The sequence below is a fragment of the Tympanuchus pallidicinctus genome, unplaced genomic scaffold (genome assembly GCF_026119805.1).
Source record: "Tympanuchus pallidicinctus isolate F22 unplaced genomic scaffold, pur_lepc_1.0 scaffold63, whole genome shotgun sequence".
NCBI classification, from domain to species: Eukaryota; Metazoa; Chordata; class Aves; order Galliformes; family Phasianidae; genus Tympanuchus; species Tympanuchus pallidicinctus.
Genome location: NW_026294784.1, coordinates 230227 through 250601, shown reverse-complemented (window position 1 = coordinate 250601; position 20375 = coordinate 230227). Strand labels below are relative to the sequence as shown.

The 20375-nt window shown below is 66.3% G+C and overlaps 4 protein-coding genes across 6 annotated transcripts; 1 reads left to right on the top strand and 3 right to left on the bottom strand.

Annotated features, from left to right (window-relative positions):
* Positions 1-245: 245 nt before the first annotated feature.
* Positions 246-2075, bottom strand: CNPY2 (canopy FGF signaling regulator 2). Its single transcript, XM_052665209.1, has 5 exons — positions 1914-2075; positions 1693-1808; positions 1392-1589; positions 1221-1317; positions 246-588 (listed from the first exon to the last, which is right to left on the bottom strand). Exons 1-5 carry the CDS (start codon positions 2029-2031, stop codon positions 545-547), a joined length of 573 nt encoding a protein of 190 aa, XP_052521169.1. The 5' UTR covers positions 2032-2075; the 3' UTR covers positions 246-544.
* Positions 2076-2096: 21 nt separating this feature from the next.
* Positions 2097-11741, bottom strand: PAN2 (poly(A) specific ribonuclease subunit PAN2). 2 transcript variants are annotated; one of them, XM_052665199.1, is made up of 25 exons: positions 11441-11741; positions 10821-10990; positions 10511-10631; positions 10359-10436; positions 10008-10275; positions 9502-9844; positions 9169-9265; positions 8695-8814; positions 8450-8569; positions 8250-8378; positions 7897-8096; positions 7492-7634; positions 7072-7178; positions 6527-6625; positions 5972-6048; positions 5382-5523; positions 5023-5160; positions 4360-4419; positions 4159-4249; positions 3925-4082; positions 3690-3833; positions 3331-3510; positions 3121-3214; positions 2891-3009; positions 2097-2744 (listed from the first exon to the last, which is right to left on the bottom strand). In XM_052665199.1, the coding sequence occupies exons 1-25, from the start codon at positions 11720-11722 to the stop codon at positions 2184-2186; spliced, it is 4041 nt and encodes a 1346-aa protein (XP_052521159.1). In that variant the 5' UTR covers positions 11723-11741; the 3' UTR covers positions 2097-2183. The 2 variants fall into 2 exon arrangements, with proteins under 2 accessions (XP_052521159.1, XP_052521160.1); XM_052665200.1 differs by having other exon boundaries at positions 2515-2744; positions 2812-3009.
* A 1470-nt stretch (positions 11742-13211) lies between these two features.
* IL23A (interleukin 23 subunit alpha) lies at positions 13212-14987 on the top strand. Its single transcript, XM_052665210.1, has 4 exons — positions 13212-13854; positions 14061-14165; positions 14555-14680; positions 14758-14987. The coding sequence occupies exons 1-4, from the start codon at positions 13690-13692 to the stop codon at positions 14902-14904; spliced, it is 543 nt and encodes a 180-aa protein (XP_052521170.1). The 5' UTR covers positions 13212-13689; the 3' UTR covers positions 14905-14987.
* On the bottom strand, positions 14952-20091 carry STAT2 (signal transducer and activator of transcription 2). 2 transcript variants are annotated; one of them, XM_052665204.1, is made up of 23 exons: positions 20028-20091; positions 19577-19708; positions 19345-19495; positions 19151-19249; positions 18989-19081; positions 18843-18921; positions 18681-18766; positions 18451-18599; positions 18224-18382; positions 18004-18156; positions 17904-17924; positions 17675-17768; positions 17500-17556; positions 17351-17434; positions 17180-17278; positions 16785-16920; positions 16661-16710; positions 16479-16567; positions 16272-16408; positions 16014-16202; positions 15880-15937; positions 15317-15795; positions 14952-15235 (listed from the first exon to the last, which is right to left on the bottom strand). In XM_052665204.1, the coding sequence occupies exons 2-23, from the start codon at positions 19705-19707 to the stop codon at positions 15099-15101; spliced, it is 2730 nt and encodes a 909-aa protein (XP_052521164.1). In that variant the 5' UTR covers position 19708; positions 20028-20091; the 3' UTR covers positions 14952-15098. The 2 variants fall into 2 exon arrangements, with proteins under 2 accessions (XP_052521164.1, XP_052521163.1); XM_052665203.1 differs by having other exon boundaries at positions 19577-19751; positions 20028-20078.
* Positions 20092-20375: the final 284 nt, after the last annotated feature.

The following is a 20375-nucleotide window of genomic DNA, read 5'->3' as shown; positions in this document are numbered from 1 at the left end:
TAACCCCGGGCCATTGACCTGGTGACCCCACGGTGGCACCACGCGACAAGTGGGTGGCACACCCGCAGCACCAAGGGGACAGGGGCTGCCTGAAGGAGCGGGCGGCACGGGGGCACTGGGGCAGTGACAGCACGGAGCTACGGAGGGAAGAGCAGCCTGCGGTCAAAGGGCACAGTGCCATCGTCGCTCCTGTGGGTGTGTGCCCTCCCTGCCCTGGACCCCATCCACCCCCAGTGAGGTGCACAGCAGCGACACCAGCCCACATGGGCCCCATTTATTGCCTCCTGCATTGGGCCCCGGGTGCCCAACAGACCCACAGCAGCACCGCTGTCCCTACAGCAGCCCCAGGCAGCAGCAGAGAACCTGGAGCCACACATCAGCCACCAGAATGCCCCCAACCAAAGGACGCGTCCCTGCCCACAAGGCAGGGGATGGACGGCGAATAAATAGGACAGGAGAATCCCCCCCCACAGCGGGGAGGGGGCCGAGGCTGTGGGGCAGCATGGTGCTGTCGTGGGGTCGGCGCAGCCCGGGGCCGTCGGCGTCACAGTTCATCATGTGGGAGGTGCAGCGCGTGGTCGCACAGATCTGTGGGGACAAAACATTGCTCAGAGCCACACGCAGCCCCCCCAGGACCCCCATCCACCCCACAGCCGATCCCCCAGGCATAGGGGAGCAGCAGCAGACCTGCCCTGGTGTCAGGGTGCAGATAACGAGCCTGGAGCACGCTCATTAATAAAGGAAGCACAAAGGTCGTGGTGTGCCCTGACCCTGGTGTTTGTGAACCAGAAATAGCACCACGAGGCCAGGAGTGGGCATGAGGCCATTGGCTGCGGGGGGAGCACGGGGCCGGGGCGGCCAATGGGGACAGCAGGACGGCTGCCCTGGGTCACCCCATGCACAGCACCCAAAAAAAGCTGCAGGGCTGGGAGCACAGAAAGCGGGAGCACAGCGCGGGCTGGGACAGTGCAGGACAGCACGGCTACGGCTGCTCGCTGCGCTCCCATCCTGCGGCTCCCGGCCCCCTGCTGGGGCTGCTCCACACCTCCGGGAGCCAAAGACAACAGGAGGAGAGCAGGCAGCCGCGGGGACACACCTGGAGGGGGCAGTCCCGAGCCACCCCCAGGGAGAGCTCACAGGGGTGGCTCTGCGCCCCCTGAAGTGCCCCCCGTCCTTGCGGCTGATGGCAGACGGCCCCCCCCGTCCCCCTCCCCGCTCACCCGTCCGCTTGCTGCAGAGCCGGTCCTTGACGTTGTCAGCCTCGTGGGACAGGAACTCAATGAGCTCATCCTCGTACTCCTCAGCGATGCTCTCACACTGCAACAGAACCACGTGTGGGTCAGCAACAGAACCCAGGGAGCCCCCAGTCCCGCAGCCGCCCCTGCGCGCACCGCGAACTTGAGGCTGGAGGCCACGTCGCCGTCGATTTTGACCCCGGAGAGGTCCAGCTTGGTCCCGTCGTGGGAGATGACGCGCACGTAGCTCTTGCGGTGCGTGGACGGATCCACCTTCTCGCCGTACTCCTTCATCTTCTCGCAGATCCGCTCCAGCAGCTCCGTCAGGTGAGCCTCGGAGCGGGCGTACGGCACCTGCGGGGCCGGGGCGGTCAGGGCCGGGGAAGCAGCGCTGGGGGGGCCGGGATACGGCCCTGCTCGTAACCCCGACGCCACGGCACCCCGGCTCGGGGCTCACCTCCACCACCGACTGGCTGCCGTCGGGGTTGATGCGGAACGAACCCATCTGGATGGTTTTCCGGGGATCGACCTGGGCGATCTCCCACTCCAGCTCGTCCACCAGCGCCCGGCACGCTGCGGGACGGGAGCGTCAGCGGCCTCGGAGCCCGACATCCCAGCCGCCGCACCGCGCTCGGAGCGGCTCCCCGCCCGCACCCACCCCGTCCCGTCCCGTCCCACCTCCGCAGTGCAGGTCCTGACTCCGCCGGCCGCTCACCGCGGGCAGCAGCGCGGCCACAGCCGCGGCCACGCACAGCGCGGCCGGGATGGAGAAGCGGCCCCTCCTCATCGTCCTCATCCTCCGCCCCGGCCGCGCGCGGCCCGCTCCCGGCCGCCCCTCACCCGCCGGGCCCCGGTCGAGCCCCCGGCCGCCACCGCCGCCCCCCGGTCCCGCCGTCCCCCGGGGCCGCCCGCCGCGGTGCCTGTCCCGCCGCTCTCCTCCCGGCCGCTCTACGGCGGAGAACGGCCCCTCCGGGAGGGCGGCGATGGAGGCTGCCGGGGCGGCGGCGGTTGCCGTGGGGTCGAGGCCGCTCCTCGGAGCTCGGCCGGGCCGCCCCGCGCGCAGGCAGCGCCTCGGCCACCCCCCGGCGGAGAAAGGCCCGGAGCCGGAAGGACCCGGCCCGCGTGGCGGTCGGCCCCAGGGGGCGGGGCCTGTTGCGACTCCGCCCCTTTTCTGCGTGTAGCCACTCCCGCCTTGTTTACATGTCCCCGCCCCCTCGGTGTAGCCCCGCCCCCTCGCGCTCCGGTCCCCGGTCCCGCGGCAAAAGAAGGGCGGCGCGAGGCGAGCTCCGAGGCGGCTTTATGGCTGCGCCCGAACCGGCGGGCGGAGAACACGGGCCGTGCCGCCGTACTGCCGGCACGAGCGGCCCCTCCCGGTACCGGCGGGGAGTGCGGGGCCACGTGCTCGGAGGCAGCGCTGAGCCCTGGGCAGCCCCGGCCCCGCTGCTGGTTCCAGTGCCAATGCTCTTCGTCCCCATCACAGCGCCAGCACGGGCGGAAACACGGCCCCATCTGCGGAGATGAAGTGGAGTCAGGGCGGGCAGGGTGGGGGGCAGGGGGTCGGGGTCCCGGCGCTTACGCTTGGGGCTGCTCTGGCTGTCGGGCTCGGGCACCTTCCAGTCCAGCTTGCGGCCCTTCTCATAGAGGGCCTTCAGCACCTTGCGGAAGTCGTCCGGCTCGCTGCCCCCCTGGCTCAGCTCCAGGTACTTGCGGTACAGCTGCAGAGCCGTGCGCGCGTCCTCGATGCTGTCGTGGGTCTCACCTTGGATCTTCAGGTCTGCAGGGGAAGCCCGGCTCAGTGCGGGGCTCCCCACGTGGTCCCAGGGGGAGAGAAGCCCGGGGAAGCCGTGCTCAGCAGCCCCCCGGAGCGCAGGACGCAGCCACTGACCCAGGAAGTACCAGGCGAGGAAGCGCAGGGAAATCATTCTCTTCCTTGGGATGTGGAACAGGTACACGGTGTCGATCACCTGGTCCTTGGGCACCTGGAAGGCAGAGGCTGCTGCTGCTGGCGCACGGTTCCACGTGCAGGGGTTGCTATGGGCCCCCCCCGCCCCCCAGGACATCGTGGGGCCCCAGGGATGGGGCTCAGTGCTCTCACCATAAGGTTGATGACACGGAAATCCTTCTGCAGCCCATGGCCCACAAACTTGACACCCACGTCGATGAGGAAGCGCAGCTTCAGGTAGGTGGATTTGAGAGTGGTGAGGTGCTTCGAGGAGATCTTGGCATCCAAGTCTCCGGGCTTGATGCCCGAGTACTGCGTCAGGTAATCCACCACCTGCGCTGACAGAGCACAGGGTGCCGGGCTGGGGCAGGCAGGGGCACCCACAGGATCTGTACCCCCTCTGCTCCTCCCGCTGTCCCGGGGCGGGTGCTGCCATTGTCCCAGGTAATGCCTCCAGGGAGCAGCAGGAGAGGCGGTGCCGCCCCTGCACAAAGCCACCGGGGGCACCGTACCTGCTCTTGGGTGGAGATGTAGTCATCAATGAAGGGGACGCCCTCGTTAGGACCCTGACCCCGCACGCACGTGATCCTGGCCACCGACATCTGGCTGGGCTTGATGGTAGATTTGGTCCCATCACTGCGCAGCTCAGCCTCCTCCTGCAACAGACCAGAGGGAGCTCAGGGACAGAGAGCTCCTGCAGCCCCGCATCACCTGGCCCAGTCACAGCCCTGTCCCCCGCTGCCCAACCTCATTCAGCGTGACAAACTCGGCATCCAGCCCCACCAGGTCGCCCGCCTGTGGCATCTCACTCAGCATGAGGGGGATGAAGGTGGCATGGCACTTGCGCTGCTTGCGAGCCAGAGAGGCCTCTGCCAGTAGCACGCTGGCTTCAATTGGGTTCTTGACTGCAGGAGAAGGGAAGGGGGATCAGCTGGGAGCACACAGCTTGCCCCCCACTGCCAGCTCCGCTCAGACACTCACTGACGAGGTTGTACTTGGAGTTGAGGTTCCTCCGGGCGTAGTACAGGATGGCCGGCACCTTCCAGCTCATGTCAAACTGCACCGCCTCGCACTGCAGGGAGGAGGGACAGGGACGTGGCAGAGAGCCCCCCCTGCAGCAGCAATCCCCAGCACCAGGGGAGGAGCGGCTGGGCTCCCTCGCCAGCAGCCAGGGGCGCTTGCCTTATCCACAGGCTCAATGAGGAAGTCGTTGAAGAGATACCACTGCTGGTGTGTGACTCCCTGTGGAGAGAGGCACAGGCGCTGCATTAGAGCCCCCCAGGCAAACGCAGTGACTCCTCTACCAGCTGCTGGAGAGGGGTGTGACCAAGTGGGAACTCCCTTCCTTCCTGGGACACTGTGGGGAAATCCCTGCTGGCCTGGGTGGTGACAAGTGCACAGAAGCTCTGGGGCTGGACGGGCACTCCACCGAGATGCAACAAACACAGGCAGGGATGCGGTCTTGACACACTCTGGGAACTCCTGGTTTGAGCATCTCCACCAAACAAGAGCGCTGCCCAGACCAGCCCCGCTTCCTCTGGAAGGGAGATGAAGTCACAGCCCCTACCTGGAACCACAAGCGCGGGCTGGCAATGCGCCCGCGACCCAGGAGGAACCAGCCCCAAAAGAGTGGGAAGAGTCCCTCTTCAGCCCTTTCCTCCCCGTAGGGTGCCTGAGAAGCAGCCACCTGCTGAAGGCTGCCTGGCGCATCCACTAAGTCCCACTCGGACTTCAGTGAGAGAGCAAGAGCGCTGGGAACGGTTCCATTAGACAGCCCAGCTCCTGGAACCTCTGAGCACCGACTCCTGGGGAGGCAGGAGCGCCCCAGGCCCGAGGGCACCTCACCTCCTTCCTCTGGTGGTAGGTCTCTCCCACTTTGATGTGACCCACCAGGCTGCCCCCCGTGCGGGAATCCAGGATGTGGACAACCGTGGCCATGAGATCGTAGACGTAAACCGACTCGGGGTCATCGAACGGACTCAGCTGGGGGAGGAACAGCAGAGGAAAACTGAGTCTCACCTGCCTTCTGGCGCTTCCCAGGTCTCCCTCCCAAAGCCCAGAGCTCACACACGCAGGGTTGTCCAGGGTTGCACATCGAGGCACCTCCCAGACGGCCCCTTTCTCTGTCGCCCCATCCCTCGACAGGAAGCGGCCCTACAGCCGCTCTGTTCCCGCCGTCCCACAGGGCTGTCGTCAGCCTTTACCTCATCGCTTTCGCTCCAGTTGCACACGTCCAGCTCCTTATTCTTGGTCAGCCTCATCTTGATGGCGTGCGGGATCCAAATGTTCTTCAGTTCCTCCACTGAGGGATACGAGTGCCCCACCTCGGGGTTTCCCAGTTCCTTCCTGCAAGGAGAATCGCAGAAGGCAGAGCTGGAGGCACTCATGAGATGCAGCCCCGGTCAGATTCCCTGCAGCAGGACCCGGGCCACCAACCCACCCATTCCTTTATAAGCCTTCCTGCCATCTGCCTAGATCAGAGCCCCGGGGAGGCCGAGGTCAATCAAGAAGGGCTGATACGTGGCCCTGAGCCTTTTGTCAGCCTGAAAAGGGACGGACGATGGAGAGTGAGGGCTCGAAAGTGGGTCACAAGGGGACACGAACAGCCCTTGGGGATTACGAGGGTGTCTGAGCGCCTGCACGGGGTCAGTCTTAGCAGCAGAGAGACTGCTCCAGTTTAGGGTCCACAAGAAGCAAGGCAGGTAGGTTGTGGAATGATTACTAAATGAGAAATGGCCCTGAATTCTGGAGCAATCCAGAAGGCATTGCTGCCACCCCAGGAACAGTCACGTACCAATCCCCAAGAGAGATCTCTTTGCCTTTGGTGATCTCAAAGCCTCCTCTCTTCATCAGGGCTCTCTGAAAGGCATACTGACAACGAAACACAGGGAAGCGTCAGCACGGAGCGACAGGCAGGGCTCGGGAACACGTGGGTGACAACCAGGCCAGCAGCAAGGAAAAGACAGAGACTGTAAAGTCAGTGACAGGGAAAAAGACAGCAAGGGAAACCCAGCCGTCCACCAGCTCTGCTGCGCGTGTACTTGGGGAAGCAGGCACTGCCTCGTTGCTCCTAGGTCCTAGGGGTTGGGGGAATGAAAGCGTGACTCTACTGAAGTCCTGTCAGCTTTGTCATGGCAGCAGATCTCGTCTTTTCCAACTCCAAATGCACAGCTCATGCTGCGTGCATGACCAAACACCAAGTCCTCTGCAGACAAAGTATGGTGATGCTTGGGTGGAGAGCAAGAGACTGTTAGGAACAGCAAGATCACAGCCAAAACGCTTCCGAAGAATGGAAACCCCGTGTGCCAGGGAGGACAAGCCTGCTTCTGCCCCAAAGTGTCTCCCCCACCTCAGCCTGCGTCTTCCAGAAATCTGCTTCCTTGGAGCTGTTCACCTCACAGTTAATGACCAGGACATCTGGCAGGCAGCGGATATTCCTAGTCTGGACCTGTGGAAAGAGCGGGAGATGGGAGGAGGGCGACTCCAAGAGCCGCAGGAAAGGCTGGCAGCCGGATGCAGCACGCGCCATCCTTTCCCCTCTTCCAGTCTTTGCCCCCCGCTACCTGATGGGCATGGGGCATGCAGTAAGGGAAACTGGGGCAGGAAGCAGAGTCCCACAGCCCCAGAGCCTCAGAGGCTGCATCACAACAGGCGTGCTTGGCTCCTGGGGGCTTCCCCTGCCCCAGGGGCTTCAGATGGACCCGCATGACTCGCATTCCAGCCCCACCGGGCCATGGATACCCTGCCCCACACCGGCTCACAGACCAGCTGAGGAACCAAACCCGCTGCATCCACTCAGGTTCCCTGCCGACCCATGGAGAAGCTGCCCCTGCTCAGCCCAAAGCACTCACGCCTCGCTCCAACCCCCAGCCTGCAGCTCCCCCTCTGGCTCACCGTGGGCTGGTACTTCTCACAGTTCTCACACCAAGCCTGCGTGTTCTGCTCCAAGCAGATGCTTCTCTTCAGAATCTGGGCAAACTCGTAGTCTTTGACTGGTTTTTCTGAAGGGAGAAAGGACAACGTCACCTTCCAACACACACATCTTTACTGACTGAGCTCAGCCAGACCTCTGGGGTTTCCCTCACAACCACCAGGGAGAAGGTCAACCCCCAGATCTGCCTTCCCGCATCCCAGAGCTCGACTGCTGGGCCTGCAGCCCAGGACAGACGGCTGCAGGAGTTCCTCAGGTGTCAAAAAAACCAACCAGAGAACCCACGGCTCATCCGCACAGATCACAAACCCTCCCGCTCAGCTGCCCTGCCCAAGGGAAAGGCAGCGGGGTGAAACCTGCAAGCCCTGCGCCCCGCCTGTTACCAGCGCTCTCGGGGTAGGAGAGGGTGAAGAGCAGCGTGGAGGACACGCGGACGGTTTCCTTCCCACAGCGGCACATGCTGCAGTTCTCCACCTCACAGCTGAACAGCTGCCCGATAACCGAGTCCCCCGAGGACCCAAAGGTGCTGGAAAGGGGAGACAAAGGAGCACCTGGTTTAGCGGGGCCCCAAAAACGGGCGGTGCAGCAGCCCACGCTCTGGGGACCCACGTATCTCCGCACGCAGGAGTGGGCCCAGAGTCGACAGAGGTTCAAACCCCACTGCAGGGACGGCTGCAGACTCACACGTTCCCATGCAGACCCCTGCCTGTGGGACAGATGGGGCCCCTGGGAGCCAGACCCTCTCCTGACTCACTTCTCTGCGCCCTTCCCTCAGGTCAGGGAGTTACCTGCTGCCCGCCCCCCGATATGCCTGTGGTCCCTCCTGCTCCTGGGTCTCCTGGTGCAGCTGGGTAAGGATGAAACGGTTCCAGCTCTGAATCAGCCGCCCCAGGTTCACTTTCCCTGTGGCTTCGTCTGAGTCAGCCAGGATCAGCCCCAGAGCTGAAGCCTCCGGGATGGTACGGAAAGCCCGCAAGAAGTTGCTTCCCTGGGGATGGAGCAAGAGTGGTAAGTCAGCCATCAAATGACAGGAGTTTCCATCTGTCTGATGCCACCTCCTCAGGACGCACCACCACCCTGCTCCTCCGTGATCTCTTGCCCACATTACTCTTGCCTCACATCGTCTGGGCTTGCCACTGACCTGGCAGGGGTCTCCTCGGGACAGATCCAGCATGTGGAAGAGCAGACCCAGCTCACAGCCCAGGCAGAACTCCTTCTGGCACAGGTGGTTCTGGACCAGGCAGCGGACGGGCTCCAAGAAATACAGCACCTAGCAGAGACAGAGGCATCAGGAGCAGCCCTGTGGCTGCGACGGCCCCGGCGGGGCTGGGCACCTCCCACCTGGATCATGCAGTTGCAGTAGGCGTTGGGGATGTGGGGCTCCAGGCCTGCAAACAGAGTCTTGTTATAATGCTTGAAATCAAAATCTTCCAGCCCCAGTTTGGAGTATTTGATTGTGACCTGGGGAGAGATGCAGCGTGTCAAACAGACGCGCTCCCGCGCCACAGGGCATCCACAAAACGTCCAGGCCTCCCCACGGAGACGTGAGCTGGTGCTTGAGCCCACGAGGGTCCTTCAAAGGTTACCTTCCTGTACTTCTTGGCCACCATGTAGAGGTGAGGCTCCTCCTCCCGTCCAATCGGGGACTCGGGAACTTGGCTGAAGCTGTCAAACTCATTGTCTGCCTCTTTTAACCGATAGGGGATCTGGGAGGGAGAGGAGAAGGGAAGAGCAGCTGAATCCTGAGGTGAAGCACCGCGAACCGAAACAAGCAGCTCCTGGGCTTTCCTGCCTCCCCAAATGAGCAAATGAATAAACCAGAAAGGAGCGGGGCCCTCCCTTAACCTGCACGAGTCCTCCACACCTTCCTTCTTACGAGGGACTTATCACTGTGGGGAAACTACAGCGGTGCTGCGGGCAGGGGCGAAACGCAGCAGTGCTTTCCCGAGGGCAGGGACACGGCACGTCCACAAACCTGCAGAGCAAACGGCTCAGAGCTTCCCTGCCACAGAGCGAGGTGCCAGCAGCCCCGGGCGCAGCGCCCTGCTGAGAGCTCGTACCTGGTTGCGGAGTTTGGTCCTGGGGTTTGGGGCGTAGCCGATGAACCCCACTTTCTTCATGGTGCGCAGAATCTCGGGATCTACTGGAGGAGCTCGCCTACAAAACACCGCGACTCAGAGGCCGTCCTGCCTGGCAGCGCCGCGTAACGCAGTGCTGGATGTGCCCAAACACCACCAGTGGGCCACAGGGGCTCCTCTCATCCAACCATTCCCCCCCAGAAACTCAGTGTTCCTTTTCAGCCACGATAAAATGCCGGCCCAGCACAACGCCGGCCGCCCCCAGCCCTGAGCAGGGGGGGATTCTGTCCACACCGGGGCAGCCTTGCCGATTACCGGGGCGCCGGGGCAGAGTTGGCAGCAGGCCAGTCTGACAGCAGGCTCTCGCTGGTCAGCGGCACGGGGATGAGCGAGAGCGGCACGAGGTCCTGGTTCCAGTCCAGGTGCGGCAGCGTGTCGACGATGCAGGGCAGAGCAAAGTCAGTCTCCCGGGAGTAGGTGTTGAAGGTGACCTCCGGGGAATCGGCCCAGAGGTGCACGCAGCCCTCAGAGTCACCAAACGCCAGGGCCTGCTTGCTGGCCGAGACGTCGAAGGTCATGATGAGAGGCCCCACGGTGTTCACGTGGAAGATGTCGGCCGGGTTGGCCAGGCCGGTGGGCTCGCAGAACTGGCACTGACCTGCAGGAGGGAAGCGCGGGGCGAGGCGGCGTCAGGGAGCAGGAGAGCAGAGCGGCACGCCGCCCCCCCAGCACGGCCCTCGCCGGCTGGGCGCAGAGCGAGCGCCCCGCAGCCCCGTCCCACCGCGACTCAAGGCCCGCCCAGGGCAAAGCGGCTTCCCCACCTGTCTGGGAGATGATGGCCAGGCGGGAGGTGTAGGTGGGGATGAAGCGCAGGAAGAAGGGGTCGATGTGGACCTGCAGAGGGGTGGTGGCTCTCATCATGCGCAGGTCGTACACCTTCAGGAAGCGGTCGCAGGCCAGGCCGTTCATCCGGCTGGAGAAGCCGCAGGTCACCAGCAGGTTCCCGTGGACGTCGAAGTCAGATAAGCTGCCCGAGTAGGCATCAAACTCGTGTTCCACCACAAACGTGCGCAGATCCCTCAAGGAGACCTGGGAGGTAAGGCAGGGGTGTGAAGGGGAGCCCTGTGAGCTCTGGGAAACCGATCCCGGGGCACCTTGCGTCAAGGCGTCACCTTGCCCGAGGTGTGTCCGCAGAAGAAGAAGCGGTTGGACTGCCTCATGATGGTGATGCCAGGCACCTCCACGGTGTACTGGGAAGCACAGAGCAGCAGGTGAGCAGCAGGCAAAGCGCAGGAGGCGGCGCGGGGCCGGGCACCGGCGGTACCTTCTGCGTCTCCTGCACGGTGTTGAGGTCGATCTCGATCACGTGGTTCTGCAGCCCGCCGACCAGCAGAGTGCTGCTGTCCGTCAGCAGGAGGCTGTGCATGTCCTCGGCCTCATCCATGCTGCGGAGGAGAAAGCACAGCCTCTGCACTCCCACTGAGCTCCGGGACACAGCAGGGAAGGCATCTGCCATCCTGCCCTCGTTCTCCTCCCAGGCTGAGCTTTTACGCTGCAGGAAGGGAGCGGAGAACTCCTCCACAAACGCACTGTGGCCGTTCCCTCGTTCTCAGCTGCCAGGGCAAAGCACTCACAGGTAGTCAAATATGATGAGGCCTCCTCGTGACATGCACTTCAGGTTGGTTTTGGTCAGGAAAAGGACCCCGCTCTCCAGGCTCTGGATCTGCCGGATGTCGTCGCTGCTGTTCACTTGGAAGGAGGAGTAACGCTCCAGCGTTGGGCCAAAGAACGAGGTGGCGTGGCCCTAAAAGCAGCAGGACAGGATCATCAGGACCCTGGGGACAACACAGGCAAGCACTGCTCTACTCCGTACCAGTCGGGTCGAAGCAGGCTGCCTTGCTGCCGCTTAGAGAAGAGATTCCTGCCCCTCTGTCTCAACAGAACCACGAGAGGTTGTTCAGACTTTCCTTTTTTTGGCAGATGTGAGTAAAGAACCAAAAGCTCCCCCAGCCCAAGAGGTCAGGGCTGCAGCACCTGGCGGCTCTTTGGCAGACAAACAAGGCCGAGCATTTCTCATGCTCCGGGACACGTCACCCACTTCCAGCTCTCTGCATCTACGTGGCTCAATTCCCAGTTACAAGCCGGAATTTCCAGCTCAGGCCCCTCTCCACGCCAGCGCTCCATTCACCACCAGTCTGCCTCCAGCAGGTTGAAGCACACACGTCTGGGGCTGCAGCCGCCTCGGGCCACCTACCCCATGATTCCCAACCCACAGCATTTCTTCATGGAGGTCGAAATGGGAGACGGAGACGGGCACGCCCACTTCGGAGACGGCGGTGTGCAGCTCGCTATACATGCCCTCCACGATGTGCACAGACTCAGGCACAGCAATGCCCTCTAAGGGCACCCCCTCGGGGTCCAGCTCCACGTTCTGCAGCAGGCTGGGGTTGAGGTGGGGGTCCAGGACGGGATCCAGCGCCGGGTGCAGCGTGGGAGCATACTCAGCAAGGGAGGGGTCGAGACCTTCAAAATTCATGGTGAAAACCAACGTCTCCCTTCGGAACAGAAAAGGAACTAAGTTGGTCAGTCAGAAACACCAAGGGCCGCGATTCTTAGAAACACCGCGCGGGGCCGCTGACTGTAGGGCCGACGGAAAGGCGCTGGAATCTCCGCCGAGCAGAAGGCGCGCCTCTCCGGGCCGCGCTCACGGGCGGCGCCGCGGCAGCACCGTAAAGTCCCTCCCAGGGACGCGCTCAGCGCCACGCCACGGCCGCGAGGACGGAGCCCGCTGCCCCGCGCCCGTAGGAAGGCGGACCCCCGCCCCTCTCCCGGGGCCCCACAGCCGCGGGCGCGGCCTCCCTGCACCTCCACCCCCAGGGCCGCCCCGGGCGGGAGGGCCCCGCGCCAACCCCGCACCTGCCCCTTATCTCTGCGGCCGGCGCGGGGCGGGCGGGCGGTATCGGCTCCCGCAGACCCGCGGCCGTTGGCTGCGAGGCGCGCCCGGTTAGGGCCGGCCCAGCACGGCGGGCCGGGCGCTTTCCGCGGAGCTCCCAACCGGGAGCGTTACCCACAACCCCCCGCGCTCCGGCCAAGGATCCCACGCTGCCGCGCACGGCGGGAGCGGCGGCGGCGGCCGTCACGTGGAGCGCCGAACGCTGCCGTTACCGAACGGCCCCGGGCGGAGCCCGCCGGGAGCGACCCGGCCCGTCCCGCCGCGCCCCTCCTCACGTCGCTATGGCAACCGCACCCCCCGCCGTCCGGACCGGAAGTCGGCCCGATCCTGGGGCCGGCGAGCCAATGGCAGCGCGGAGTCTCGTGCGCTGGCCAATCAACGCCTGAGAGAGGCGGGACAAAGCGTTCGTGCCGGACGGTGCGACGGAGGGGCCAGAAAGCTGCGGATGGCGTTTCGCGGTGCGGGAGCGGTGGTCCGGGCAGCGCTGTGTTCCCACCCGGCACCGCGGCCAGGCCGGGGGCTCCGGGACCCCCCATGGAGCCCCGAATGTTGCATGTGCCACGGCCCCCCGACGGCCCCTGCACTGTCCCCCGTTGACACACTGTCTCGCCGTGTCCAACACTGTCCTCTCCCGGTATCCCCGGTCCGTGACTGCGGAGCCCTCCTCACGCTCAGCGGTGCCACAGAGCTTTCCTCGCCCCCCGGAGCCCCGCGGGGACGGGGACGCTCCCGTAGAGCTCAGCAGTGGGGAACCGGAGGGCGGTGGAGAGCGGGGTCACAGACCCCATCCCCGAACCGGAGCTCAGGACGCGGCGCTCCCTGTGGGGGTCCCGGTGGGACCGAGGGTCAGGCAGCCGCTGAGCCCCGGGGTCGGTACGCGGCGAGGACGCGGCCCGTCGGGGGGGGCCGTGTCTGGGGAAGGCCGGGGGCAGCCCCTCCGGGCGGGGACCGGGAAGCGCAGGAGCCGCCCTGTCGGGGCCGCCGCGATTGCGGAGCCGCGGGCAACGCGGGGGAAACGGGGGCTGGGGGGGAGCAGCCGGGTGTCCCGAGGCAGCGGCAGCGGGGCAGCACCGGGACCGCCGCAGCAGTTTCCCCTGTGGGCACCGGGCATACGGAGCGGGGACGTGGGGACATCGGGGAAGCACTGCGGGACACCTGCCGGCCCGCCCCGGCCCGCCCTGCAGTGTGCGGAACCGCGCCCGTCCCGTCCCACCGCGTCCCGGGAGCGGATCCGAGCGGAGCGATGCGGTGCGGTGCGGCGCGGGCTCAGGTGTGCTCTGCTCCGTCCGCGCGGCCGCCGGGCGTGGAGCCACCAGGAACTGCCCCGGGTTTTCCTGCCCGTCCCGTCGGGGCGCGGGGCCGGAGCGGGCGCGGCGGGGCGCAGCCCGGGGACCCCGGCCCGGTATCGGTTCTGCTTTCGGGGGAGGCGGCGATTTCGCAGTAACGGGGGGCGGGTGCCACCTGCCCCGGGGATTCCCCACCTGCCGCCGCCCCATAAAAGACGATGGATCCGCCGGTGGCCGCACTGACCCGATCGGACCCGCCCGGCCATGGTCCCGCTCCGCCGCCTCCTGCTCGCACTCTGCCTGCCGGCGATGCTGCTGCCGCCCGCGGTCCCGTTCCCGGCTCCGAGAACCGACTGGGCCGCCTGCAGGGACCTCTCCCAGCGGCTGTCGCGGCTGTTGGGGACAATGAAGGAGTCGCACCGGGTGCTGGTGAGAGCCGGGACGGAGTTTGGAGGGGCGGGGAGACGGGGAGACGAGGGATGCTACAGGAATGGGGAGAACAGGGGGGACTCGGGGAACCGGGGCTGCTCCTGGAACCGGAGCTATGGGGCACAGAGGATCTGGGGGTACTGCGATGCTCTGGCTGCCTGGGGAGAGCCAAGGTGCTATGGGGTCCCTGTTAACCCTGCTGTCAGGATGCTGTCCGTCTGGGTGGAGAGGAGGACTCCGAGGGGGACTGTGCCCCCCGCATCCGCTGCAGTGATGCCTGTGACCCCTCCACGCTGGACACAAACAGCACGGTACCGGGGCGGCTGGGAGGGTGGGGGGGGGCAGGGGTATCCTTGTAGCCAAAGCCCAGGGGGTCTTGTGGGGTGCATGGATGCTCTGGGGTGCATTGCGATGTATGAAGGGTCCTGGGGGGTCTCAGGGGTGCTGGGGGCCCCAGAAGCACTAAGGGAGTACTGGGGGAGGGGGGGAGGGGAGCAGTGATGCTGGAGATGTTCCTGGGGGCATCTCGGAAGCACCCAAGCGATGCGCTTGGAGGTGTCAGGGTAACCTGGGGGTCAGGGCGCCAGGACAAACCGGGGGGTCTCGGGGCTGTTGGGGTCCACAAGTTCCTGGGGGTCGCTTTGGGGACGTGCTCAGAAGCCCAGCATCTTCACAGCCTCCTCCCCCCCCCAACCCCCAGCTCTGCCTGCAGCGCATCCTGCAGGGGTTGCAGCACTACCAGGCCATGCTGGGCTCCGACATCTTCGCCGCACGCCCGCAGCCAGAGCTGAAGGCGGTGCTGGAGGAGCTGCTGGGCCTCGTGCAGGTGAGCTGACCTCGACCCCGACCCCGACCTTAACATCAACCCCGACCCAGAGCCCCCTGACCCCTCTCTCCCTGCAGGTCCCCATCCGTTCCTGCCAGGCCCCCCCGCCCCCCCACGCAGACCCCTGGGCCCGGCCGCTGCTGCAGCACGACACGCTGGAGCGGCTCCGCTCCTTCACCGCCGTCATGAGCCGCGTCTTCACCCACAGCGCCAGCGCCCGCTGACCCCCCGCCCCCCCTTAATTTATTTCTTATTTATGTGCCGCGCTCCCTATTTATACGGGGTATTTATGGGTTTCTAATAAAGGGCCGGGCAACGAGGAGCCGCTCTCTGCTACAACGCCGCACCGGGGCCGCCCTAACAGCACCGCGGGCTGATGGGGAGGAAGGGGTTTATTTACACGAGGGGCCGGGAGGGGTCACTGGAAGTCGCTGGCGTCGATGTGGAGCGGTGGGAAATCGCCGTCCGCGGTGAAGAGGGAAGCGGCGGCGGGCAGGGCCGCGTCCTCGGGCTGCGGCAGGAAGGGGTCGCTGGAGTCCAGGAGCGCGGCGCCGTCTGTGGGATGGGGGGGGGGGGGTCAGCGCCGAATGATCCCCAGCCCCACGGCCCCCAGCACCCACCGTCGGATCCACGCACCGTCCAGGGCGGGCAGCAGCTCCACAGCCTCCAGCGCCGGCTCCTGCAGCGGCAGCCCCTCCAGCTCCCCCAGCCCCGACGGCTGCAGCCCCAGGGCGCCGTCGTCCAACAGCAGCTCTGCAGCACCGCTCCCCAGCAGCGGCCCTACGGCGTTGCCCTCCGCGGGCCGCACCCCCTGCCCCCCGGGCACCGCCGGCAGCAGCTGCAGCACAACGGGCGGCCCCAGGTCCCCCATCCCTGTCTGCAGCACCGCCAAACCCCCTGATCCCAGTGGCTGCAGGGATGGCAGCACCGGGACTGCGGCCACCACCTGCTGCAGCCCCGGGCTCACGGCCTGAGGTGTCCCGGGGGTCCAGCTCCCCCCCAGCAGCGTCCCTGGGCTCACAGGCTCTTGCCCACCGCCCTTCAACTGCAGCGTCTCCAGGTCCTCCGTGGCCACCACCAACTCCTCCTGCGTCTGCCACGTCTCGTGGGGCTGCCTGTGGGCACAGCGGGGGATGGAGGTCGGGTGGGGGGCGAGGGGGTCCATCCCTGTGGGGCTGGGGGCGAGGGGGGGGGCTCACCTGGAGGATACGCGGATGAGGCGCTGGTTCAGGTATTCCTTCTTCTTGGTCAGGATCCCTGGGGGCAGGGAGGGCAGTTGGAAGGGGGCAGTGGGCGCTGCCCCCCAAGCCGTGCCGTGCTGCACGCGCCGTACCCTCGTGCCGTTGGCTGTAGTAGGGCCCGAAGGCTTCGTCACGGGCGATGTCAGGGTAGAGGAAGAGCAGCGGGTTCTCGGGGATGTTCTCCTCTGCCAGCAGCTGGTAATCGCGGATGATGTCGGGCAGCGCCAGTGATGCCAGCTCGGCTGCGGTGTAGGGGACGACAGCACGGAAGGCGGGGGGTCCTACGGGGGGGGTGGGAGGTCAGCGGTGGGTGTGAGGTCAGACCGAGGGGGGTCCGGGGCTGCGCTCACCGCTCTCAGGGTGCTCCACCCAGGTGCAGGTGACCCCCCCCAGCGTGCTCTCGCTGAACCGAATCAGGAACGTCCCCGACCGCTTCACCTTCAGCAGTTTCTTTTCCTGTTTGCGGCTCACGAAGCCCAGGATGAGCCTGGGGGGGGGTGGGGGCACGGTCAGCTCCTGCAGCCCCGCAGCCCGACCCCCCTGCACCCAGGCCGTACCCGTCCTTCCAGAGCTGCTTCAGGTGGTCGTGCAGCAGCGCCAGGATCCCGTCCAGCCAGGCCCAGAAGGAGAAACCTGCAGCACCGTCCTGCAGGATGGGGACATGAGGATGTGGGATGGGGATGTGTGAGATGGGGGCGAGTCAGGATGGACGGGGACACGTGGGATGGGCACGGCTCACCTTGGAGAACTTGGTCCAGGGCAAGGCGCTCTCCGGAGATGGCTTTGAGCCTGGGGGGGCGCAGAATAGGGTGAGTGAGGGGGGCTGGGCTGGGGCCGGGGGGCTCAGGGATGCGGGGCCGTACCGAAGAGCTTCTCAGCCAACATGTGCAGGTGCTCCCGGCTCAGGCCACGCTCAGTTGTGCTCTGGAACTGCCAGCTCAGCACCTCCGCCAGCCGGGGCCACGGGGCTGGGGGTGGTGTGGAGAAGAACTGCTGGTCCTGTAGGGATGGCAGCGGAGGAAGGGATGGGACTGAGATGGATGGGGGGACAGGCAGGGATGGGAGGAGGACAAACACATGGGACAGATGTACGGAAAATGGAATAGGGTGTGGGGTGAGACCAGCACAGGGGCCAGAGCATGGGAACAGACACAGCACAGGACACACAGAGACAGGGATGGGACATTAGGACTGGGATGTGGGGCGATGGGTCAGGCAGGGGGGTGGGGGTAAGGGGGACAGCGTGGGGGCTGCTTGCCTTGGGGTTGGGGCTCAGCATGTTGAACCAGAGCACGGAGGCCCAGGCGCTGGAGAGCTGGTTGTTGTTGGAGATGATGACGAAGGGCAGTGTGGAGGTCTGTAGGGGGGGTGGGGGTCATTACAGGCAGCCCCGACACCCAGACACATCCCCCCCCTCCCCAAAACTCACCTCCAGCTTCAGCTCCAGCCCGCAGTATGCATACGCCAGCGTGAAGGTGATGAGGTGAAGCTCCTCAGTCACAGCCAGAGGACCCTGCACAGGATGGGAACCCTCGCCCACTGCTCACCCTGCGCCCCCTCCCCAAAACCCACACCCACCTCATTGGTGCCTCTGCTGCCTTTGCCTGATCCTCCGCCCTTCTGTTCCTTCAGCGTCTGCGGGGGGGTGGGGGAGGTCAAAGTGGGGCTGGGGGTCAGGTGGGGCTTGGGACGGAGAGGACCCAAGCAGGGGTCCCAGATGGGGAGGACCCAGCGCAGGAAGGGGGACGCATACGAGGTACTGGAAGTCGCAGACCAGCCCCTCCCGGGGGCTGTCCCCAACCAGGACGGTTTTGCTGCTCGAGGTCAGAATGTTGAATTTGCGGAAGCTGTGGGGCAAAGGGAGGATGCAGATGGGGGCCGCTGCAGCCGACACCCCCCGGGATGCTGATGCTCCTCTGAGGACACCAGGAATCCCCCCTGAGGTCCCGTTCCTGCCGCCATTGCCGGCACTCAGCTCTCACCCTCGCGTCTTCGGCGGGTCCCTGCAAAAGGCAACACGGAGTCAGCTGCAAGCCTGGCCCAGGACCCCAACGGGGGGCGGCGGGACCCGGAGCCCCCGACCTGTCGATGTGGATGTTGGCCTCCATGCGGTGGTTGCGGTCATGCAGGCGGACCAGCAGGCGGGCGCGCGTGCAGAACTTGTTGGCTGTGCGCAGCACCAGCGGGCGCTTGGGGGTGTTGGGCATGCAGGGCTGCTGCTCCACCACGAAGGCACTGCGGGCGGGGGGGGTCTCAGAGCAGCTCCATCGCATCCCCAGCCCCCCCGCGCCGCGTCCCCCACCTCTGCAGCAGGCAGGTGAGCTGCTCCTGCAGCCGCTTCTCCAGCAGCGGCAGCTCTGACTGCAGTGGGTCCTGCTCGTAGGTCACCTTTTGCCGCAGCTCTCCCGCTGCCCGCAGCAGCTGCAGCAGCTGGAAGAGCCCCTCGCCCAGCGCCGTGAACCTGCAGGCAGTGGGGGTCAGCAGAACACGGCCCCCCCCACCTCCCCCAGCCCCCCAGCCCACCCCTACCAGCCCTGCAGCTGCAGCAGGCAGGTATCAGCGGGGGCTCCCAGGCAGCTGCGCTGCTGCCTCTCACGCCACGCGCTCAGTTCCTGCTGCAGGAAGTCCCGCAGGGTCTCGCTGCGCCCCAGCAGCTGCTGAATCTGTGCCACCACCTCCTGCAGGGACACCGGGTCTGGCTGGGGGCGCCCCGCAGCTGTGCCCCCCCATCCCCATGGCCCGGCTCTGCCCTCGCTCACCCGCCGCTGCCGGTCCAGGGACTGCAGCTTGGCCTGGAGTGCTTGGATGTGCTGCGCGTACTCCGGGTCGTGGGAGTGGTCCTGGCCTGCAGCGGTGGGGAGGGGCTTTAGGGGGTGCAGGGAGCGCTGGCTGTGCCTCCCCCCCCCGAGGCGCAGCCTTACCCGGCATGCAGTACATCTTATAGCTAAAGTCAAAGGTGTCCTGGAGGTCCTCCATGTGTCGGAATGCACGCTCAGCTTCCTGGGGATTGGGGGGGAGTGAGGGTCTGCGCATCCCCATGGGCTGGGGGACCCCGGGGAGAAATTACCTGCAGGGCGGTGCGGAATTCAGCCAGGCGCTGCTGGATCTCCTGCTCCTGGCTGCTCTGTGGGGCCGTGCTGGGTGCCGGGGGGGTCTCCGCCTATGAGACAGGGGGGGTTCAGGCACCGGGTGGCTCAGCTCTGCCGGCTGGGGGTGGAACCCACCCTACCTGCCCCTTCGCCTGCGCCCTCCGCAGGACGCACCGCTCCTCCTGCAGCAGATTGGCCACCAGGTTGGCAAAGTTCTCGGGGTGCTCCTCGAAGGCAGCCTGTGGGGTGTGCGGGGGGGAGGGCTGTCAGCGCGCATCAAGTTCCCATTGCACCCATAGATCCACCCCCCGTCCCCCCCCACCCAGCCACCCACCTGCAGGTCGATGCGCGCCTTGCGCAGGTTGTGCTTCAGCATGAAGTCCTCATCCCCCGGCCCCAGGCTGCCCAGCTGCTCCCCCAGCAGCGTCAGCAGCGAATGGAACAGCATCCGCGCGTGGGACGAAAAGGGCTCGGCCGCCTGCTGCCTGCGGGACCGCTCAGTGCCTGCCCCACGGGGACCCCCCATCGCCCCACGGTATCCCCCCGCCCCACGGTTCCCCCCGTACCAGTCTTGGTCCTCGATCCAGTCCGCCAGGCTCTGCCGGACGGTCATGGGCAGCGCGGCGTTGGTGTACAGTTGGTGAACGCGCTCCAGGTGGGTGGGGGGCAACTGCTGCACCTCCTGCCACTGCGCCATGCTGGGGGGCGGGGGGGCAGGGCGTGCTGCTGGGACCCCTCCGGCTGGCGGGGAGGGAAGCGGTGCCGCTCACACCGCACGCCCACCTCCCCCCCCGGCTCCCTCCGCTCGAGCTCCGTGCTGGGGGCTCGTGCTGGTGGTGCAGCCCCCCCCCCCTACCCCCCCCCCCCCAGACTCCTCCCGTCCCGCCGCTGCACGGCACCCAAAGGCCCCACCCAGAAGCGCCCATCGGGTGGCCACCCCCGGCCCCGCACCCCTGGTGGCGACCCCCGCACCCCGCACCCAGGGTGGCGACCCTGATCCCGATCCCAGTATCGGACCTGGACTCGGCTCCCCGCTCCCGACTCCCGGCTCGGTCCAGGTCCCGTCCCCGCACCCCGCGCCGTGGCCACGCCCCCTCCCACCGGCTTTGCGCGGTGATTGGCGGAGCGCGGCGGAGAGGCCACGCCCCTCGGGGCGGGCAACGCGGGAGTTCCTGCGGGCAGCTCCGCTTCCCCGAAATGACGACGGGGGGCGGGGCCACGGCGGGGGCGGGGCAGAGGGACAGGATCTGCGGGGTGGGCGTGGTCATTAAGCGAGTGGGCGTGGCCGCGGGCAAAAGGGGGCGGGGCCGGCGGGCGGTCGCGGAAGGAGACGGCGGAGCCGGGTGGGGGTCGGCAGCGGGAGCG

What these genes read in the sequence shown, in the direction of transcription:
- CNPY2 (XM_052665209.1), bottom strand. Translation starts at nt 2,031, where the DNA reads ATGAGGACGATGAGGAGGGGCCGCTTCTCCATCCCGGCCGCGCTGTGC. An exon ending in CCTCCAGCCTCAAGTTCGCG is followed by an intron (nt 1,318 to 1,391) that starts GTGCGCGCAGGG and finishes GTTCTGTTGCAG; the next exon opens with TGTGAGAGCATCGCTGAGGA. An exon ending in GCTCTGCAGCAAGCGGACGG is followed by an intron (nt 589 to 1,220) that starts GTGAGCGGGGAG and finishes TTGTCCCCACAG; the next exon opens with ATCTGTGCGACCACGCGCTG.
- PAN2 (XM_052665199.1), bottom strand. Translation starts at nt 11,722, where the DNA reads ATGAATTTTGAAGGTCTCGACCCCTCCCTTGCTGAGTATGCTCCCACG. An exon ending in TATCGGGGGGCGGGCAGCAG is followed by an intron (nt 7,635 to 7,896) that starts GTAACTCCCTGA and finishes TCCCCTTTCCAG; the next exon opens with CACCTTTGGGTCCTCGGGGG. An exon ending in TCATTGAGCCTGTGGATAAG is followed by an intron (nt 4,250 to 4,359) that starts GCAAGCGCCCCT and finishes TCCTCCCTGCAG; the next exon opens with TGCGAGGCGGTGCAGTTTGA.
- IL23A (XM_052665210.1), top strand. Translation starts at nt 13,690, where the DNA reads ATGGTCCCGCTCCGCCGCCTCCTGCTCGCACTCTGCCTGCCGGCGATG. An exon ending in AGGAGTCGCACCGGGTGCTG is followed by an intron (nt 13,855 to 14,060) that starts GTGAGAGCCGGG and finishes CCCTGCTGTCAG; the next exon opens with GATGCTGTCCGTCTGGGTGG. An exon ending in CGCTGGACACAAACAGCACG is followed by an intron (nt 14,166 to 14,554) that starts GTACCGGGGCGG and finishes CCCAACCCCCAG; the next exon opens with CTCTGCCTGCAGCGCATCCT.
- STAT2 (XM_052665204.1), bottom strand. Translation starts at nt 19,707, where the DNA reads ATGGCGCAGTGGCAGGAGGTGCAGCAGTTGCCCCCCACCCACCTGGAG. An exon ending in CCCTGGACCGGCAGCGGCGG is followed by an intron (nt 18,600 to 18,680) that starts GTGAGCGAGGGC and finishes GTGTCCCTGCAG; the next exon opens with GAGGTGGTGGCACAGATTCA. An exon ending in TGCTGAGCCCCAACCCCAAG is followed by an intron (nt 16,921 to 17,179) that starts GCAAGCAGCCCC and finishes CCATCCCTACAG; the next exon opens with GACCAGCAGTTCTTCTCCAC.